The 19,065-nt window shown below is 35.5% G+C and overlaps 1 protein-coding gene across 1 annotated transcript in view; it reads left to right on the top strand.

Moving 5' to 3' along the window:
- LOC123549111 (hemocyte protein-glutamine gamma-glutamyltransferase-like) overlaps positions 1-9,102 on the top strand; it is a 28,209-nt gene extending 19,107 nt beyond the window's left edge. The window contains exons 5-10 of the mRNA XM_053546766.1: positions 1,054-1,157; positions 6,247-6,489; positions 6,743-7,021; positions 7,262-7,422; positions 7,751-7,887; positions 8,215-9,102. Of these exons, the coding sequence (XP_053402741.1) occupies positions 1,054-1,157; positions 6,247-6,489; positions 6,743-7,021; positions 7,262-7,422; positions 7,751-7,887; positions 8,215-8,371 (1,081 nt within the window). The 3' untranslated portion in view covers positions 8,372-9,102. The remainder of the gene's footprint in view (positions 1-1,053; positions 1,158-6,246; positions 6,490-6,742; positions 7,022-7,261; positions 7,423-7,750; positions 7,888-8,214) is intronic.
- The last annotated feature ends 9,963 nt before the right edge of the window (positions 9,103-19,065 follow it).

Genomic DNA, 19,065 nt, shown 5'->3' with positions numbered 1-19,065 from the left:
AACTTCACATGTGCCTTCGGGGTTATAAAACTAGTTGATTGCATCAAGTCCAATAACTATGACATGCATTTTGGTCAAATTATGTCCCCTTTTGAACATAAAACTTCTGGTTAAAGTTTTGCATGCAAGTTACTATCTCCAAAACTAATGCAGATACTGGATTGAAACTCTATAGATATTTTAAAATTTAGCGTAATATTTTCCTGCTTCTGGACAATAATTCGAATAGTCGAGCATTAGCTGTCTTACGGACAGCTCTTGTTTTATATAAGGAGTGATTCGGGCGTGATAATGATATACCTGGAAGTTTTAAGAAAAGCATTTGTTCATATAAATACATCACAATGTCCATGAGGCTTTTATAATTAAGTAGCTTGATTCATATCATTTTACTGATATTTTCTGAGGCGTTCAGGCAACACATATAATTTTTCATCAATGCTATGTTTATTTCATGTATTCGTTACGCGATCTGCTTTTTACATCTATTTAAATTTCATTTATATAACATTCATTTGACATATGAATTTATAAATGTGCAATCTATTTATTGTATCTGTGCACTTATTCACCAAGAATATGTTCACAAACTGATAAAAACACAACAATATTCTGACAAACAAAATAATGCACAGCAAATAGAATAAAATATCGAAATATGTGTCATAATTTGGCTGGCAAAACACGTGAATGATACTTTACACTTTTTTTTTTTAATTTTAAGTGCACTTATTTTGATTTAATCATATTTTATTGCTTCTGAACACATAATACATAGCACATATACATAATAAGTAACAAAAGCAAATGGGTTGGGCTACAAGTTATTGCAACATTAGAAGTCAGCCCTTCCCAAGTGCGTAACATTAATAGCAAATGAAAAATGAACGAGTGTATTAGTTTAATTAAACATTACACTCAGGCAAGAACTGCCTTTGACTTCATCTATGTCAAAACATTAGTACTAAAAGATTGTAATGATGCTGGTCAGAAGCAGCGATAATAACGATACATTAGTTATACACTTTGAATAACATTTTTATGTCTTCCTAGGGATTTCCACGTATGGAACGAATCCTGGTGCAAGCGTCCAGACTTGCCACCAGGGTATGATGGATGGCAAGCATACGATCCTACCCCTCAAGAGTGCCTCGAAGGTATGCTACTTTTACCTAAAACATAATGTTCAAAACAAATGTAGACAACTTTTCTTGCATACTGGACTGAAAATTCTGGAGTTTTTGCTGGATATAAATGCTCGAAAAACTCGAAAGTTTTTGTCACACGTATCTTAAAACCTATTTGACTTATGGTCAAGTTGTTCACATGGGGTTTTATATGGGATTACTGTAGGTAAGACCAGAGTTATGGCCTTTTATTAAGTTTAAAATATGCATAAAGGCCATAAAAGTGTTTTACTTAGAGTCATAAACCATTAGGGAATCGTTAGTGTAACGATTACTGAATGCATAAAGGGAAGTAATTGCATTAATATGCAGATTTGTAAACCTGTCAATTGTCACTGGAGTGAAATGACAGTATATGTGCACATTAAATCACCTTTGGTGATGAGCTAGCTTTTCACCGACGGGATAAGTGTGCGACTGAAACGTTGTGCGACTGAAACGTTATAAATGGTGGCAGCGGTGGGATGAAGTCAACTGCCGGACTGGAGTTGCCTTACCCATGTATTTCCTAGGCCAAATCTCGGGACGAGATTTCTCGGAGGGGAAAGTAATGTAACGATTACTGAATGCATAAAGGGAAGTAATTGCATTAATATGCAGATTTGTAAACCTGTCAATTGTCACTGGAGTGAAATGACAGTATATGTGCACATTAAATCACCTTTGGTGATGAGCTAGCTTTTCACCGACGGGATTAGTGTGCGACTGAAACGTTGTGCGACTGAAACGTTATATTAGCATGTTAAGTTATGCACCTGGTGTTCTGTTTGGGATTTCACTCAGCTAGATCAGAGTTACGGTCCTTGGCATAGTCAAAAACACATAAAGTGCTTAAAAGTTTGCGTCGCATCCAAATATTTCACCTAGAGTCAAGAAGCCATGTACATTGGCAAGAAGTGGCTGTACCTGTGTGCTACAGGCACACAACTATTTTCTTTGTAATGTTTGTCCAATAATACAGTATTCTTCATTTAAGTGCCCCTTTGCATCTAATCACATCCTGAACTTCCTGGTGGTAACAATTGAGTGGTCTGATTTAAGACCATTCTTAATATGCTATTGATAAGATATTTAGATGTAAGAAAACAGTCCAGTCCACAAAATACTAATGGTCTCTAAATGGATTTAAAATTCTCCACATGTCAGTTTATTTGCCCCTTTGCATCTAATCACATCCTGAACTTCCTGGTGGTAACAATTGAGTGGTCTGATTTAAGACCATTCTTTATATGCTATTGATAAGATATTTAGATGTAAGAAATCTAAGGTTACATAATAGGGAATAAATTCACTCTGTATTCAATATGCAAATTATTACGTTGTTATTCGTAGTAATATTAAATAATTTAACATTGTTCTATACAAAATAGCGTCGTATGTGGACGAGAATCCATTCTTTTAACAAAAGAAACGGGCTTTATAGCTGAAGTGATTTCATTACATGAGCTACAGTGGTAAATAATATAATAAATTAGCAAGGATTTCACTTGGTTGTCGGCCTTAATTTTTAAGATCAGAAACATAGAAATGTATAGTAGTAAGCATTTTATATATCCTTTTTCTTGTGACTGATGCAGTTCTGGTCCAAACAAAGTACATTGGCTAGTGAAAGAGAACGTCAAAAAAGTAGTCAAATATTAGACATTTCAAAATGATATATTACTGTTACTCATCTGAAAAATTCTCTAGAACAAATTAAACGCGTGTTTCTTTAGCTGAGGTAATACTTTCCCTTCAATATGACCATTATTCAGCCTACATAGGGTAATGCGAAAAAAGGTCAGTTCCAATCTCCTTTTTTGTTTATTTTGCTATTTTGTAAATAATCATAAACTTTATGAAACAAGTTTACGTCATTTCTATTTTGCCCATAAATATTTATTACTGTAATTCTTGTTTTAAGGTAGACAGAGGTGAAAGCGAGTAGTCTTCTCTTTTCTACTAAGTAATCTAATGCTACTTAATAAATATGAAAACTTTTAAAGCTATAGGTTTTATAGTATTCATGAAAAGTGGATTTAGACAAAAAAATTAATGAAGAAATTCCAATTTTCTATAAAGGGTCATAATTCTAACAGCATGCAAGTGATAGTTACCGTTCTTGGCCAACATATTCTCCTTATTGTGATTAACAACTAAAAATTTTAAGCAAAGCCGACAGTCAAGTGACAACAGTATTTCATAGATCGGACGAATTAATAAAGCTAAACCTATCAGTGTGTACATTTGCCACATTTTGAAGTCATTTCAGTTTACGTATAAACATTTCATGTGCTTCATTTACTACGAATCTGTAAGAAAATCGTGCTATGAAGGAAGTAGTATTCGTTTACAAGAAAAGAATTTATCACTGGAATAGGTGAAAATGGAAATATCTGGCTCTGGTGCCATTGTTTTGCGGGAAGGCGTGTGGGTCTACTTACATTTGCATACTTAGGTGGCTATAGGAACAATAGGTAACTTTACTTTTTCTTTCGTGTCATTCATTCCATAAGCTTTTATGTGGCTATTTTTTCTTTTACGTGGCTAAAAGAACAATAGAGAGAACAAAAGAGTAGCCACATAAATTCCCATATGTAGGTACGTCCGTCTGCCCGTCCGTCCATCCGTCATATTTCTTATCAGGAAAAAAAAGTTAATAACCATTGAGACTTGGCGGAATTCCATTACAATAAAACTGAATGTACCCCATGATCCCAAAGAACCAGAAAACATAACAACACCTCAAACTTGGAACATAGGTAACTGGCGATGAGACGATGTACAGAGCGCATGAACATTGTCGATAGGTTAAAGGTCAAGGTCACAAATTGAGTTCACATGTCAAATCTGTTCATTATATCCTACAAAACTATTCAATGTACTTTAAACTTAGAATGTAGGTGGATGGTGATGTCACGATTTTAGGAATACAACAATCTACATTACTTCCCTCACACTCCACCTCCAGACACACATTAATGTCCCCTAGTAACCAAAAACATCAGTGTCTTGTTCCATAGTATTTCATCAGTTCCCCCAACAACCCCAGCCGCACCCAGCGCCACATTACATCCCCACCTATGACACGCACACGCAAAAAAAATCTTTAAATTTTACATCCTCCTCCACTGATTAAGAACTGCGTGCGTACATAGCCCCGCTTTGTGGAACTCTTGTCAAGACAATCCCATGGTGCGGGGAAATATGCAGCCAGACATGGATTCTAACTCGGAAAACTATACCAATGCTCTTCCAGGTGAGCTACCTTGGTGGGTGATTTCTGCCATTTCATGTTGGCGTGTTGGCGGGGCGAAAACACAACACGAAAATTGGAGAAAAACCTAATTTGTCGAGTTTTCGTGTTGTCGTGTCGGCGGGGCGAAAACACGAAAACACGGCACATTTTACGCGAAAACTCGACGTTTAGAGGGCGCCGACACGACAAATTTATCTGTCGAGTTTTCGTGTTGGCGAGTATAAATCTGTCGTGTTGGCGCCCTTTATTTATCGTGTTTTCGCCCCGCCGACACGAAAACACGATAAATACTATCTGTCGAGTTTTCGTGTTGGCGGAGCGAAAACACAACAACACGACAAATACATTATTTGTCGAGTTTTCGTGTTTTCGCCCCGCCGGCACGACAACACGAAAACACGACAAATACTTTTCAGACATCTCTTATAAAACGTAGAGTTAATTTGAATCAAGTGGCAAGGGGTTTTAGATTCATTTTTCTTTCTATTCGAACGAACCGTCAATTCAGATATTTTTATATTCACTAAAGCTGCATAAGGAGATCTGAGATTATAAAACAATGCAATAATATGTCAGATGTCAGTTATCGTTTTAATAATACAAAGTGTATGTATAACAGACTCGGTTCCAGAAATATATTTCATTGGGATACGGTGAGCGGCAACAGTTAAAGAAAGAAGGCGGCATCGGCGAGCCGAGTGGGGTTAGGTACGGAAGGGGGTAATCCCTCATGTTAGGTAGGTCAGGGCGTGTCCGCCTGGAAATGTTTGAAATATATTAATAAAATGGTGGCCCCTGCTGCATTTTTTGAGTCCAATTTTTGAGGTACGAGGGTAATGACAGTGGAATCACAGGGTCTCTCCTTTGTCATTTTTGAAATGTAGGTATGAAATGGTGGTCCCTGCTGTATTTTTGTCCAAAATTTGAGGTACGTGAGGGGGTCATGCCCTCCTATTTAGTGGGTCAGATGGTATTCCAACGGAAATTTTTGAAACATGGGAATGCAGTGGTGGCCTCTGGTGCATATTGGGGTCTAAATTGTGGGAATATTTTATTTTGCTATTCGACCTTCGTCTTTCGATATCTTTTTATGTAACAAAATGGTATTCGGTCGAAATATACATAGAACATGAAAATTCGACAAATAAGATATTTGTCGTGTTTTCGAGTTTTCATGCTTTCGTGCCGGCGGGGCGAAAACAAGACAACTCGACAAATAATGTACTTGTCGTGTTTTCGTGTCGGCGGGGCGAAAACACGAAAACTTGACAAATAATGTATTGTCGTGTTTTCGTGTCAGCGGGGCGAAAACATGAAAACTTGACAAAGAATGTTTTTGTCGTGTTTTCGTGTCGGCGGGACGAAAGCACGACAACACGAAAACTCGACAAATACCTAATTTGTCGAGTTTTCGTGTTTTGGGGTCGGCGGGGTGAAAACACGACAGCACGACAAATAAAGGGCGCCAAATCGACATATTCATACCCGCCAACATGAAAACTAGACAAAAAATATGCCGTATCGGCGCCCTCTAAACGTCGTGTTTTCGTGTTGTCGTGTTTTCGCCCCGCCGACACAAAAACACGAAATGGCAGAAACCAGCCACTAGTTACAAGGCCGCTAAACAACCAATTAATGTAGTGATGGTCTCACGTTAACAGTGGTGCAGTATTGGAAAAAAAATGTACACTAACCGGGAATTGAACTCGGGGCCTCAGAATTCTGAACCGCTGCTCTACTGACAAAGCTACTAGGACTCTTACATTTTTTCTCCCTATATTATGAATCAAGTCATACACCGTATATATTAATTTCTAACAGGGGTATTTACATGCGGTCCAGCGTCGGTGAAAGCAGTAAGACAAGGGGAAATTTTCTATGGTTACGATACAAAGTTTATCTTTGCTGAGGTAAATGGTGACAGGGTACATTGGACAGTGGATCAAGAGGGGAATATGATACCAGTATGTGTCGAGGAAAATCTTATGGGCCAATACATTAGTACTAAAGCGGTTAGTAGAATATCGAGGGAGGATCTCACAAACACATACAAGTTCTCAGAAGGTATGTTTCAAGAGAACGGAAAATTACATATAGAAAGGACATAGGTCATTTGATAGGACATCTTAAAATCACTCTTCCTGTAGAAAATGTTTGAACGAAAATATTGTTATGCCTTATTTGGAAATTTCTACAATGTTATGTTGATGGGAAATTTTATCTTTGTCTGTATACAAACGACTATGTAATTATCCTTTTCTATACAAAACAAATATAACTATGACACTATTAGCAAGCTATACAAATAATATTGAAGATGATGAAGAGAAAGACGTTACAGCCGAGCTAGCAAGAAAGCTTAGTTATCGAAGAATACCAAAGGTACAAGAACCCAACTCGCTTGATGTTGAGTTTAACATGACGACAGACATGCAGCGTTGTGGGAATTTCAGCGCAATAATGAAAATTAAGAACTCGAGCGACGAATCTCGAAAGGTGGATGTACACATGTCCGCATTATCTTGTCGATATACAGGAATCCCAACTACTGAACTTAAAGACACAAGCTCGGCTACTGTTCTGGAACCAAATGCAGGTATCTGTTTTTTTGAAATCATTTAAAAGGGTTTTTCAGAACGAAATGCTATGTAATTGTCGATAGGCATCAGAACGTCGCAAAAAGTATTTTGACTTTTCAAGAGTAATTTGGCTTATTGGTTTTTGTATATATATTTATAAAAGCATAAGAAAATAAGTGTTGGCCTAAACTTACTGTAAAAAGTTAAATTTACCTGAATGTGACGAGTGTTTATATAAAATGCTTGTTATGTTTCAGAGACGGAAGTGTCTTTGCAGTTGAAGTGTGTTGATTATATTGGCAATGTAGATTCGGACAGTCACCTTAATCTTTATGCAATTGCCCAAGTAAAAGAAACTGGGCAACACTTTATTTTACAAGAGCCAGCATGGATAGAGAAACCACATTTAGAACTCAAGGTATATAGTTAACAAAGGCAATATTCTTATGGTAGATTATAACCATTTATGACATTTCATTCGCTAGAAATTTCAAATGTTTTTTATCTCTTTTTATATTCAGAATAACATAACATTTTTGGAAAGGTCTTTTATAAATCTAAAACCATTTAAGGCAAAGGTATTTGTGACGACCAACAGCTGTAGGTCATTAAAGGAAATAAAATGTTTATCCAATACAATATTTCAAAAAAGGTTTAGTTCGGGCTATGTTTTCCGGATGTGACGTGCAGAAACACCATAACCAATTCCACTGTGATCCGCGATTACATATCATTCCTACTTTCAGACGGAAGGCAATGCTCATGTTGGCAAAGTGTTTGATGTCGTGATAAAATTAATAAATCCATTAAGCGTTCCATTAACTGGAGGTCTACTTAATATAGAGGGACCGGGGATGCAGAGGACGTCGCAAGTGAAAGTGAAGTAGGTTTTGTATTTTTTTTCTATTTTCTTATTATATAATAATAACGTTATAAGTGTTTGATTAAACACAGTAGGATACACGGTGGAAGCAGGTTTGTAAGGCAATCTTCAGTTCGTATTCAAGTCAATGGCAAATTAAGTAGTTGAAAATAGTTAACAGGTAGAAATGAACTGAGCTCTTTTCGGCGAGAGGATGTGATATCTGATTTATGTGCAGACATGTAATTGAGTACTCCTCCTTGGCCGCAACTTGACACCGCTCTTCTTCTATCAGCCAGACATACGTAATTAATAAATAATTATTTTAAAATGTTTTCTTTTCTACAGAAAAGCTTTAGCTCCAGGCGAAGAGCTACGCGAAACTGTACAAATGAAGTCAAGGCGGTTAGGAAGAAAGGAAATCATTGCAAGTTTCCAATGCAGACAGCTCAGTGATGTGACCGGTGTCATAGAGATCGACGTCATTGGTGAAAGCAGAACTTAAAAACACTCAAAAGATATACCAAGAGTGCAAAGCTAGTGCATGTGTGGCAGAATGGATTTTTCTTTATTTTTTTCCCCTTTAATAAGTGAGCCCTTTAGGAATTATTGGAGTTAAATCCTTTACAGGTGAATATGTTGGTGCAGTCCACAATGAAGCAATAATCGCCCGAAGAATGATAATTGCCTGAAGACGTACATCTGAAAGCGATTATTCTCTCAAGTGCAATTATTGCATCTTCGCAGACACACTATTTTAGTTATCTGCGAACAATCTTAAATTGATTGAATTTTATCGGATCAGTTAGAAATGAAATCGGTACAAGTTGTGTATAGATAAAGCTAATGTAAAAATGGCTGGGAGCCAAAATGAGAAAAAGTAAAATATCAGATATTTTGAACATCCCTCTATACAAAGCCGTGCAAGGTGTTAATCTTAAGGGGATTTGGCAACGTGCATCTTGCTCGCTGTTGTAAATACAAATGTACGTAATATCCAAGACGGCGGCCTCTAAGAGCATGAAAATTGGTGAGAATTATTTACTTTAAAACACTTTCAGTGAAATGTAAATGTTGGAATAAAAACAATGTACACGTCATGCAATTTCTAACACCTTCTTGACGGTTTTACAATATCTTTCATTTTACAAACAATACATTTATATATGAAATTTCTCACATGTTTAGAACAATATGGTTTGAATAACTTATTCAAATTTCAACAAAATTTAAAAAATGTCTTCATATCTTTTCATTAATTTTGCAACATAACCAAATTAATCAATATCTAAAAATACAGATAAATGCCTATAATTAACAAATGAATGTATTTCGATATAACGCAAGAAAATCGTGACAAGAGCAAAACGATTTCTTCATCCTGCTATATCTTAGATGGCTTGGATTCAGTGTTGTTATATTTTCTGAACCTTTGGGATCATGGAGTCCATTCAATATCTGTGTAATAGAATTCCACTTAAGCCGGTGCTTGTGTGTGTGTGTGGGGGGGGGGGGGGCGTTTTCTATTACCTCTTATGAACAGACTCAATCAATCCGAGTCTGCTATTATTCTGCTGGTTGCATTCTATGCTTCCAGAGGATCTTTTTACAGATTTTATTGACTTTTGATCCAGTATCGGAAATAATTCAGTTAACGTTTATTACACAAAGCATTTAGTATACTTTTGTGGCTTTTAAAATATGAGAAACTGTCGTAAAATGAATAAAATGATGTCATTTCATATATAATTTTTTAAACATCATACCTGAAGGTTGAAAGATATTGTAAATAATCGAGTGGGTGTTACAAGTTTAGATTAGTATCGTATGTTTAATGTATAAGTCACTAGAAAATCAGTTGGCAGAACCATGTTTTGATATATTTAAACATGCTGAAGAGGTTACATGCCTACGGAATAAATTCACTGGGCCGACTCATATTTATCAAATATAGACGATATAACAACGCTGTTGTTTAACCGGATATTTTGATTTTATTGCACATGCGCTTTATACGTGGCAAAACGACAGTTCAACAATAAGTAAGCCTACATAAACTCATTATTATATTACGAATTGTATTGCCTCAATAAAATATTTTGATCATAGAATGCCTTAAATAAAGAAAGATATCTTACTGATTATATCTGACCTGAGATTTCGCCTTTTTGTCTTATTTTTGGTCCATCCGCAAGCATTCTCAAATCTCGATCCACTCACGAAATAAACATAAAACTTGTTCCTTACATTTGAAAATGCCACATTTTCTTTCAAAACATGGTTCTGTTATATATTATTTCGATTCTTACATGTCTATCACGTAATTCTCGACGCATGTACGACGCTGAACAGTACGTCGACATATTGTCAACGTAATTGTGCTTAATGGAAAAGCGTCAACAAGAGTTAACCTAGGTTTTTATTGATAAATGGATACAAAATACATGGAGGCAATATTGGAGTCACGCGTGTCCTTTGGTCCATCCGTCCATCTTGTTAACCACTGCAAGGATTTTTAAAAAACTAGCATGCATTGTTAACCACATCAAGACGACTTGCAGAGTGTACAACCAAGGTCACCAGGTCCAAGGTCGAGGTCACACTTGAAGGTCAAAGGGCATGATCACAATTAACGTATCAAAACATTGCGGCATTGCCACTGCAATATCGCTGCTTTTCCGGTTTCAAAATAATTGTACAAAGTTTGTTTTAGTATAACAATGAAACCAGTAACATTTTATGAATATCTAAACATATTTATCGATTCTGCGTTACTGGAAGTTGCAAGTCGACAAATAACATGATGACGTGACGTCAATATTGCCGTGTTTTAATGAAATAAACGCATTAGATTGTTCATTATATCTGCCTTCGATTTTTAAACATATCGGTATCGTATCGTTACCGTGAATCTACTTCTATTGCTATACGGGCATTGTATACATTAAATATAAGTTGTACCGTGCAGATTTTAAAGAGATATAAAACCAATCGTTTTAATAGAAGAACTATTCTGAGAAAGTGCAGCAGAAATGAGCTTGCTATCATGTAATGCATTATGTAACGTCGCTAGATTGGCGACCAAACTTGAATATTCTAGGAAAACGACTCATTTAACTAATAGTTTTAGTATTATACGACTTAATTAAAGATATGTTTTATACACGTATGTTATGTTCCCTGTTTATAATGATAACTACAACGTGTACGTAGTTAGGAAGTATATATCAAGTATATATTAACATATTTATAAATTACTCAGCATAGCCAACTGCAATATTTTCTTACTCTTACATTGACTTTCTTTCGTCAGTGCACAAAATATACCAGTAACTGGCAATAATCAGATTTTCATTTTTCTTTGCGAACAAATTATCGGCAGCTTTTGACAATATTTTGTAGGTATCTATTTAGTACATGTCTTGGTGGCTATCCAATGTGACTTCTTCTGTGACGGGTCCATAACATCGATTCAGATTTTTCAACGATGTAATCATCATTCGTGGATGAATTTTAAAGTAGTGTGGCGTAAAAAAAGAAAAGATTTGCAAGCGATTTTCGGAAATAACAATGTTTTATACAAGCACCTTCTAGTATTTTCAAACATTCAAATATTAAAATCCACGGACACAGTAGATGTATCGAACAAGTCAATTTAATGAATTTACACTCATTTTGGAAGTAAACAAATATTTGTGTCATTTACCTAAAATGTTGGGTAGAAAACTGTAGCGACCAACTACGTTTCTGTCAAAATCTGTAAATTACAATTGAAAGAATTTCGACTTACATTTAGCAAAAACAAGAAATTTATCATTCAAATTTTAAGAACTCTTTTTTTTTTTACAAATTCTTCGAACTAATTTCGTTTTAGAAATTTCACCCCATTACTGCATACATTTGTCATTTTAAAGGCCATATCATAATGTTATGTTGAAGATTTGCAATTTACAGTCCTTTCACGTTTGTTACAAAATAATAACATGAAGGTCAGTTTAGTACAAGATATATATTATAATATATGAATTAGATAAGAAAAATAAATTAAATTATATTCATATTCATATTAAAGATATTTCATAAGCTTTCAGTTACAAGTTACCTAGGCAATATTCAAATGCATACGTATGACATCCTGCATTAACACTCTCTCAACACTTGTTCAAGTATACAACACAACAATTACATTGTAATCCATTGAAGTCTTTAAATGCAAATTTAAATATAATGAAACAGTTCCAACAAAACCTCTGGATAGTTTTTATTTACAACATTTATTTTGGGTCGTTAATAGCTCACTTTTCACGGATCATATTTCTCACATGTATGAAAAATCAAGGTAGGAATGTTTTTCATGTTTAAGATACTCGTACATGTTTTCTCGTTGAATTGTTCATTTCTATAGAACTTTGAACCGGAATGCATTCATAAAACTTTGTCAAGCCAGAAAATTCTTTTCTGGTTCATACCTTTTGTTTTAAAATCCGTCCAAGAATAGTAATAACTTCGCCAAAAATCTCATCAGTAACAAAATTAAAAATAGTAACAAACGTGATTATGTCCTAGAATGTTACTTGAGATAGCCATCTTGCACACAGGACGTTTCAGTAAGAAATGAAGTTCGTCTTCAATTACCATCAAACAAGATTTGCATTTCCGTTCTACTCTCTGTATGAAGGTATTGTGTTAGTATAGTCTTAAGTTTTATGTTCACTGTATAGTGTTTGTAGTAGAACAGCTTAGATGACCTTGTCGAGACTTGTTCTTCAGCTTTACAAATATTGATATGTTAATGAAAATTTTGATAAATTGAATTTCGTTGTTTTCATTGATTACAAATATAGTTGAAACAATTTTGGTAATACACATTTTTACTTTAGGTACACAATTAACATTGCCAGTATTATATGCATCATGGAAACGCCTTTTAATTCATTTATGTTTTGGCATTACAAGTCCTCTATAACAAGCTAAAGTGATTCATATCTCGCAAACTGGTATGCTAGAATGACTGTTTGTACACGAATTTCGGTGTACATACATTATTAAATATATAATGTTTCATATCAACACTTATGCACAATTTCTGTACTTCTACTGGTTGTAAATCTCCATTTTCTGACCAATTAAGTAATTGATTTGAGATTTAGATTGATTTCAGATTAAAGTATCAAAGGGTTTACATATGGCCAAAACTCACACAGAATGTCTGACTGGAGTTGAGGACTTTTGATTGGCATTGCAGACCGTTGTAGAACTATAATTCCCGTTCAGACCTTAGATTGGCGTTTCAGACCTATTACTCGCGATGCAGACCTTTGGTTGGCATTGCAGTCCTATAATTGGCATTGCAGTCCTATAATTGATCTTGCAGACCTATAATTGGCATTGCAGCCCTATAATTGGCATTGCAGCCCTGTAATTGTAATTGCATACTTATAATTAACATTGCAGCCCTATGATTAGCATTGTAGCCCTATTATTGGCGATGCAGACCTATGACTAATATTGTAGACCTATGATATGAGCTAAATCCGAAATCTGTTCGACATAATTCAACTCTTCTTACATCACTTGTTTGTATTATTTCGGCCAATTCATTCATCAAAAATATGAAGAAGTTCGATGAAGCGTTCCGCAGTGCATAACCATAGTTTGCATTTTTGTTTGAGAAATATGCTAAGTAATAAGTGTAAGAGATTGAAGACTAATGCTGAAAAAGTACTTCTAAATCCAGTTTTGCATTTATTCATTTTTACATGCAGTCGAAGTGATTTGTAATAGAAAACAGTGTGTGACCTTTATAAACAGGTTTTATGGTAGTGGCCTTTATTCAGAAGGTGCTTTTAGCACAGGTTTGACGGTGTATACAGTTGTATACAATATTAGAATTTTGTTGATGATATTTGTGTCTAAATTTTTACGATATATCTAAAACAGAAATTCTTCCATTGGGCTGAGGCTTTTTCGGATGTGTAACGAGACAAAAGTCCACGAAAGATTTCAATCTTTAAGGTATTGGACCCGTAATAGAGTGTCTCCTTTATGAAGAGTATTCAATTCCTACCATAACCTTCTTTGACTGCAATTTTCAGGGGAGCGTAGGTTCAAACCCCACTGGAACCAACATTTTTTTTTTACATATTTTCCTTTTTTTCTAGTAACTTTTTACTTCTTTCAAGACTAATTATGGATGTATTGTATAATAGTGGAAAATTTGTTTTATAAGCGATTTTTTGCTGTTCAATGTGAATTTACCTCTGAATCAGGAGGGGTAGAGTTAGACATCTTTAAAAATACTGAGTAATGTGCGGTAAAAGCTCTATTTTGCCTTCATTCTTTTGATTACATATTGTGGAAGAAATGCAGGTAGGTTTTACTACTGCCCCAAGGTTATTTTTGAATGAAGTAAGCAAAATTCAAAACAGACCTACAGGGTTCGACCTTAATTTTTCAAAGTTGGAGTTAGAATTCTGTCTCATTCAATTTGTTTACTTGAGGCACCATAGAAAAAAATAATTTTTACAGTTTTATTTTATGTTTTATAATTGTTTAACAATAGTTTGATGTTTCTTTTATCAAAATTAATGCTGTAATGAATTCTCTGCAAACGTTTTAGATAGTGGCCATCACATTGAAATTTGTCTCTTCTTGAGAGTGAGGAAATACCATAAATTATACAAAATTTACAAAAAATGGCACGGTAAAAGCTGTTTGAAATTTGCAACAGAGTGTGAAACATGGTCAACTTTAAGAATATACCAAGCAAATGCCATTTTTTAAACATTAGTATTAGGGGTCAAGTACCTTAACTTAAGCAGCTCTTATCCGATGTTTGCTAGACCTGATCAAAATAGTTATGGACATAATCCTGGCCAGTTCGGTAGACAGGTGGATCTTGCTAGTCTATCTTGAATTAATAGAAATTGCGAAAATTGACAGTGTTCGTTCTCTAACTTAAGTAGTTCTTATCCAGTAGTCACCAAACCTAGTCATAATGTTAATGGACATAATATCTCAGATAATGTCGATAACCACCCGGACAATTCCAGTTAGTCTTAAGTTATGCGACACTTAATAACTAAGGCTGTTTGTATCCAGTGTTCACCAAACTTATTTAGAGTGGGTATATCATCTTGGCCAAGTCTAATAACCAGCCGGTGCCCAGTACATTAAATGGGCACCATACTCTCAACGTAGCAGAAATATGACAATACTCCATTTGAATTATTGTCGTTGAAATAGATTTGTTTTGATACAAAGCAACCAAGAACAAATGCACACCTGAACAAGGTGTAGTATACCCGTTCACAAGCAGAATCGGGCATGGCAGAAAAACAGATGTATAAAAAATGGAGAACAAGAAAATTATAACCCAAGTGTTATGTGTTGACGATTACGTTGGTGTATTTACTTAGAGGGTATTCACCTCCTCCGTAGGAGAACGGCTTATGAATACGCCGCAGTGAATATTGACTAAACAGTTCACTACTGTTAACACCTGTACCACTATAAACAGTCATATACTGATCAAGGAAGGACAAACCGTCAATGTTGTGCAATCAGCCACCTCTCAAGAACCATTGTTCGGATATTGCTAAAGGTCAGCCTGTAAGAAACCTATATTGTGAAAATAGAGCAAGGATACTTTAAAATGCAAGTCACCTTGGTTCAAAGGCAAGTTTTTGCCTTATTGTTAGGTGACACTTGTAACAAGTTTGACTATAATTATACATATCAAACATTAACATAACTTTAAACAAGAGCTGTCAGTAGACAGCGCGCTCGACTATTCTCAGTGCTTGATAGTATAAAAAAAGCTATGAGTAAAACTATAACATTACAATAAGCATATTCTAAGTCGAAAAGAGGCCATAATTCAGTCAAAATGCTTGATAGAGTTGCCTCCTCCTTTTTACAGACTGGCATGACGGTAAAGACGTATGCAAAATATCAAAGCAATATCTCAATGGACTTTGAAAATATTTGGGATGGTACGCAAACTTTGACATTTTTTCTAATTCGAAAAGGGGCAATAATTCAGTCAAAATGATTGACAGAGTTGCCTCCTCCTTTTTACAAACTGGGGTCATGATGGTTAACAAGTATGCAAAATATCAAAGCAATATCTCAATGGACTTTGAAAATTTTTTGGGGTGGTACGCAAACTTTAACATTTATTCTAAGTTGAAAAGGGGCCATAATTCAGTCAAAATGCTTGATAGAGTTGCCTCCTCCTTTTTACAGACTGGGGTCATGATGGTAAACAAGTATGCAAAATATCAAAGCAATATCTCAATGAACTTTGAAAATATTTGGGGTGGTACGCAAACTTTAACATTTATTCTAAGTCGAAAAGGGGCCATAATTCAGTCAAAATGCTTGACAGAGTTGCCTCCTCCTTTTTACAAACTGAGGCCATAATGGTAAAGAAGTATGCAAAATATCAAAGCAATATCTCAATGGACTTTGAAAATATTTGGGTGGTATGCAAATTTTAACATTTATTCTAAGTTGAAAAGGGGCCATAATTCAGTCAAAATGCTCAATAGAGTTGCCTCCTCCTTTTCACAGACTGGGGTCATGAAGGTTAACAAGTATGCAAAATATCAAAGCAATATCTCAATGGACTTTAAAAAAATTTGGGGTGGTACGCAAACTTTAACATTTGTGTGACGCTTACGCTAGCGCTCACGTTCACGCTAACGCCGACGCCTGGGCGAGTAGGATAGCTCCCCTATTCTTCGAACAGTCGAGCTAAAAATAATCAAAGTATAAAACTACAAATATAAGACACTGTTTATGGATGTTTGTTCCAGACGTACAGAAATAGTAGTATAAAACTTACTTATATACATACCAATAAAAGTAACACAATAACGTCGGTTTAAAAAATAGCATAAATTAACTTTACATGCATGTACAAAGCAGTATCCGGGATTTCGGTTGGATTAAAAGACCTATACCCCCTATCATATGAAATGAATATGGCAAATAACAATGCCTGCAATATAATAAATCAATATTTAAAATAAAATAATACAAAGTCCCCCACTGGAAGGCACCTATTTTTTACTACTGCAGTATAACATAATGAACTGATATCTGCCAATAATGTATAAACAATATTGTACTATATATAACATACAAATATGTTATAACAAAACACTTGGATTAAAATTTGCATATATAAAAAGTTGTTTTCATCCGGAACTTTTTTTGGGCCAACTATAAAAAAGGTATCATATAAGTTATTTATAGCAACAACAAAGGGAAATTAATCCTAAAAAAACATTCTAGTGCTGACTGATATTTAAACCTGTCTTGCATGACAAAGTTATAGACCAGACAGGAAAAAAAGCTATTTGACCTTTAATCTCGAAGTGTGACCTTGACCTTTAAGCTAGGGTGCTGGGTGTTGTGCATGACACGTCGATTCATCATGGGAAACATTTATGCCAAATAATATTGTAATCCCTTGTTAGATAACAGAGTTCTGGACCGAACAGGAAAAAAGCCCTGTTGACTTTGACCTCCAATTGTGACCTTGACCTTTGAGTTACGGGTCCAGGTTTTGCGCATGACACGTCGTCTCATCATGGGGAACATTTGTGCCAAGTAATATTAAAATCCCTTCATGGATGACATGAGTAATTGACTGGACACGAAATTGCGGACGGACGGAAGGACGGGCGGACGAAATGACGGAAAAGCGCATTCATATAGTCCCCGAAACTGGTTTTCAACTAGTAGGGGACTTATAAAATTATTACACATGGAAAAGGCAGATGTTTTTAAGGATCAGAATGGTGTAACTCCATAAAGTTAAAAATGGTCAAATTTTTATTATTCCATATTTTTTCATGGAATAAAAGGTCAAATAGGGAAGGACTCGTATAACTAATCATTTGAAATTAAACACATCTTCGCCGAACTTCCATGGCAATATTTTTGGCGCTTATGCGCAAGCGCAAAAACTACGTCACATGATCATGGGCAAAATGATATGACAAAAGAGAAATACTCATAGGTCTTTATTTCATATAACACCTTATTTTCAATATTTTAGAGTATCTCAATGGTATGAAAACCATGTATTGCCAGGTAGTGTAACATGTCCTTTTACCAAAAAATAAGAGCACTAGATTATGCTTTTGTAGAAAGGAACATATTTCCCCTAAAACATGGTAGTAATACGCAATAGGGACGGGAGCGAAGGCCAAAGAGACACTGCTGGTTGGCTAAGTGATTGAAATGCAATAGAGATGATCTACTCGGTATGTCCAATCATCCTATGAAGTTTCAACGTCCCGGGTCAAGTATTTCTCAAGGATTGTTGTGGCCCCTGTGAACTTCACCTTTGCAAGAATAGCCCCAAGATCAATCATCCCGTGAAATTTCAATGTTCTGGTTCTAACGTTATTTCCATAGTCTGGTCCCTCGGAAACGGTTTTCAATGTGCTCCTTGTGACCTTGACCTTTGATTGAGCAATCCCATAAACAGTGAAGGTCATCTACTAATTAAGCCCTATCAGTATTTGAAGTTTAAAGTTTCCGGGTCAAGTGATTCTCAAGTTATGGATCGGGAACGGGTTTTCCATCTTCAGGCTCTGTGACCTTGACCTTTGATCGAGTGATTCCAAATGCAATAGGAGTCATCTCCTTCGCATGTACAGTCATCCTATGAAGTTTCAACATTTTGGATCAAGTAGTTCTTAAGTTAATGATCGGAAACGGTTTTCCATGTTCAGGCACCTGTAAACTTGACCTTTGATCGAATGACTCCAAAAACAATAGAGATCTTATATACTCTGTAACTCCTATCACCCTATAAAGTTTGAAGGTTCTGGGTTAAATGGTTCTTAAGTATTTGACCGGAAACGGTTTTCCATGTGATCAACAGGAAGCAAAAGCTGTGACCATAGGAGTCATCTACTTGGCATGTCGAATCATCCTATGAAGTTTCAACATTCTGGGTCAAATGGTTCTCAAGATATTGACCGGAAACGGTTTTCCATTACTGGCCGCTTTGACCTTGACCTTTGATCGAGTGGCCGCAAAAACAATAGGGGGTCATCTACTTGGCATGTCCGATCATCCTATGAAGTTTCAACATTCTGGAACAAGTATTCTATTTGCCTCACGAGTTTTCCTTGGCTATTCATCGAATGAGTCTGATCTTGACAATCATATGTGATT

This window comes from Mercenaria mercenaria, chromosome 6, assembly GCF_021730395.1.
Source record: "Mercenaria mercenaria strain notata chromosome 6, MADL_Memer_1, whole genome shotgun sequence".
Taxonomy (NCBI): domain Eukaryota; kingdom Metazoa; phylum Mollusca; class Bivalvia; order Venerida; family Veneridae; genus Mercenaria; species Mercenaria mercenaria.
The sequence above is the reverse complement of the archived record's forward strand: the minus strand, read 5'-3'. Positions and strand labels throughout refer to the sequence as shown.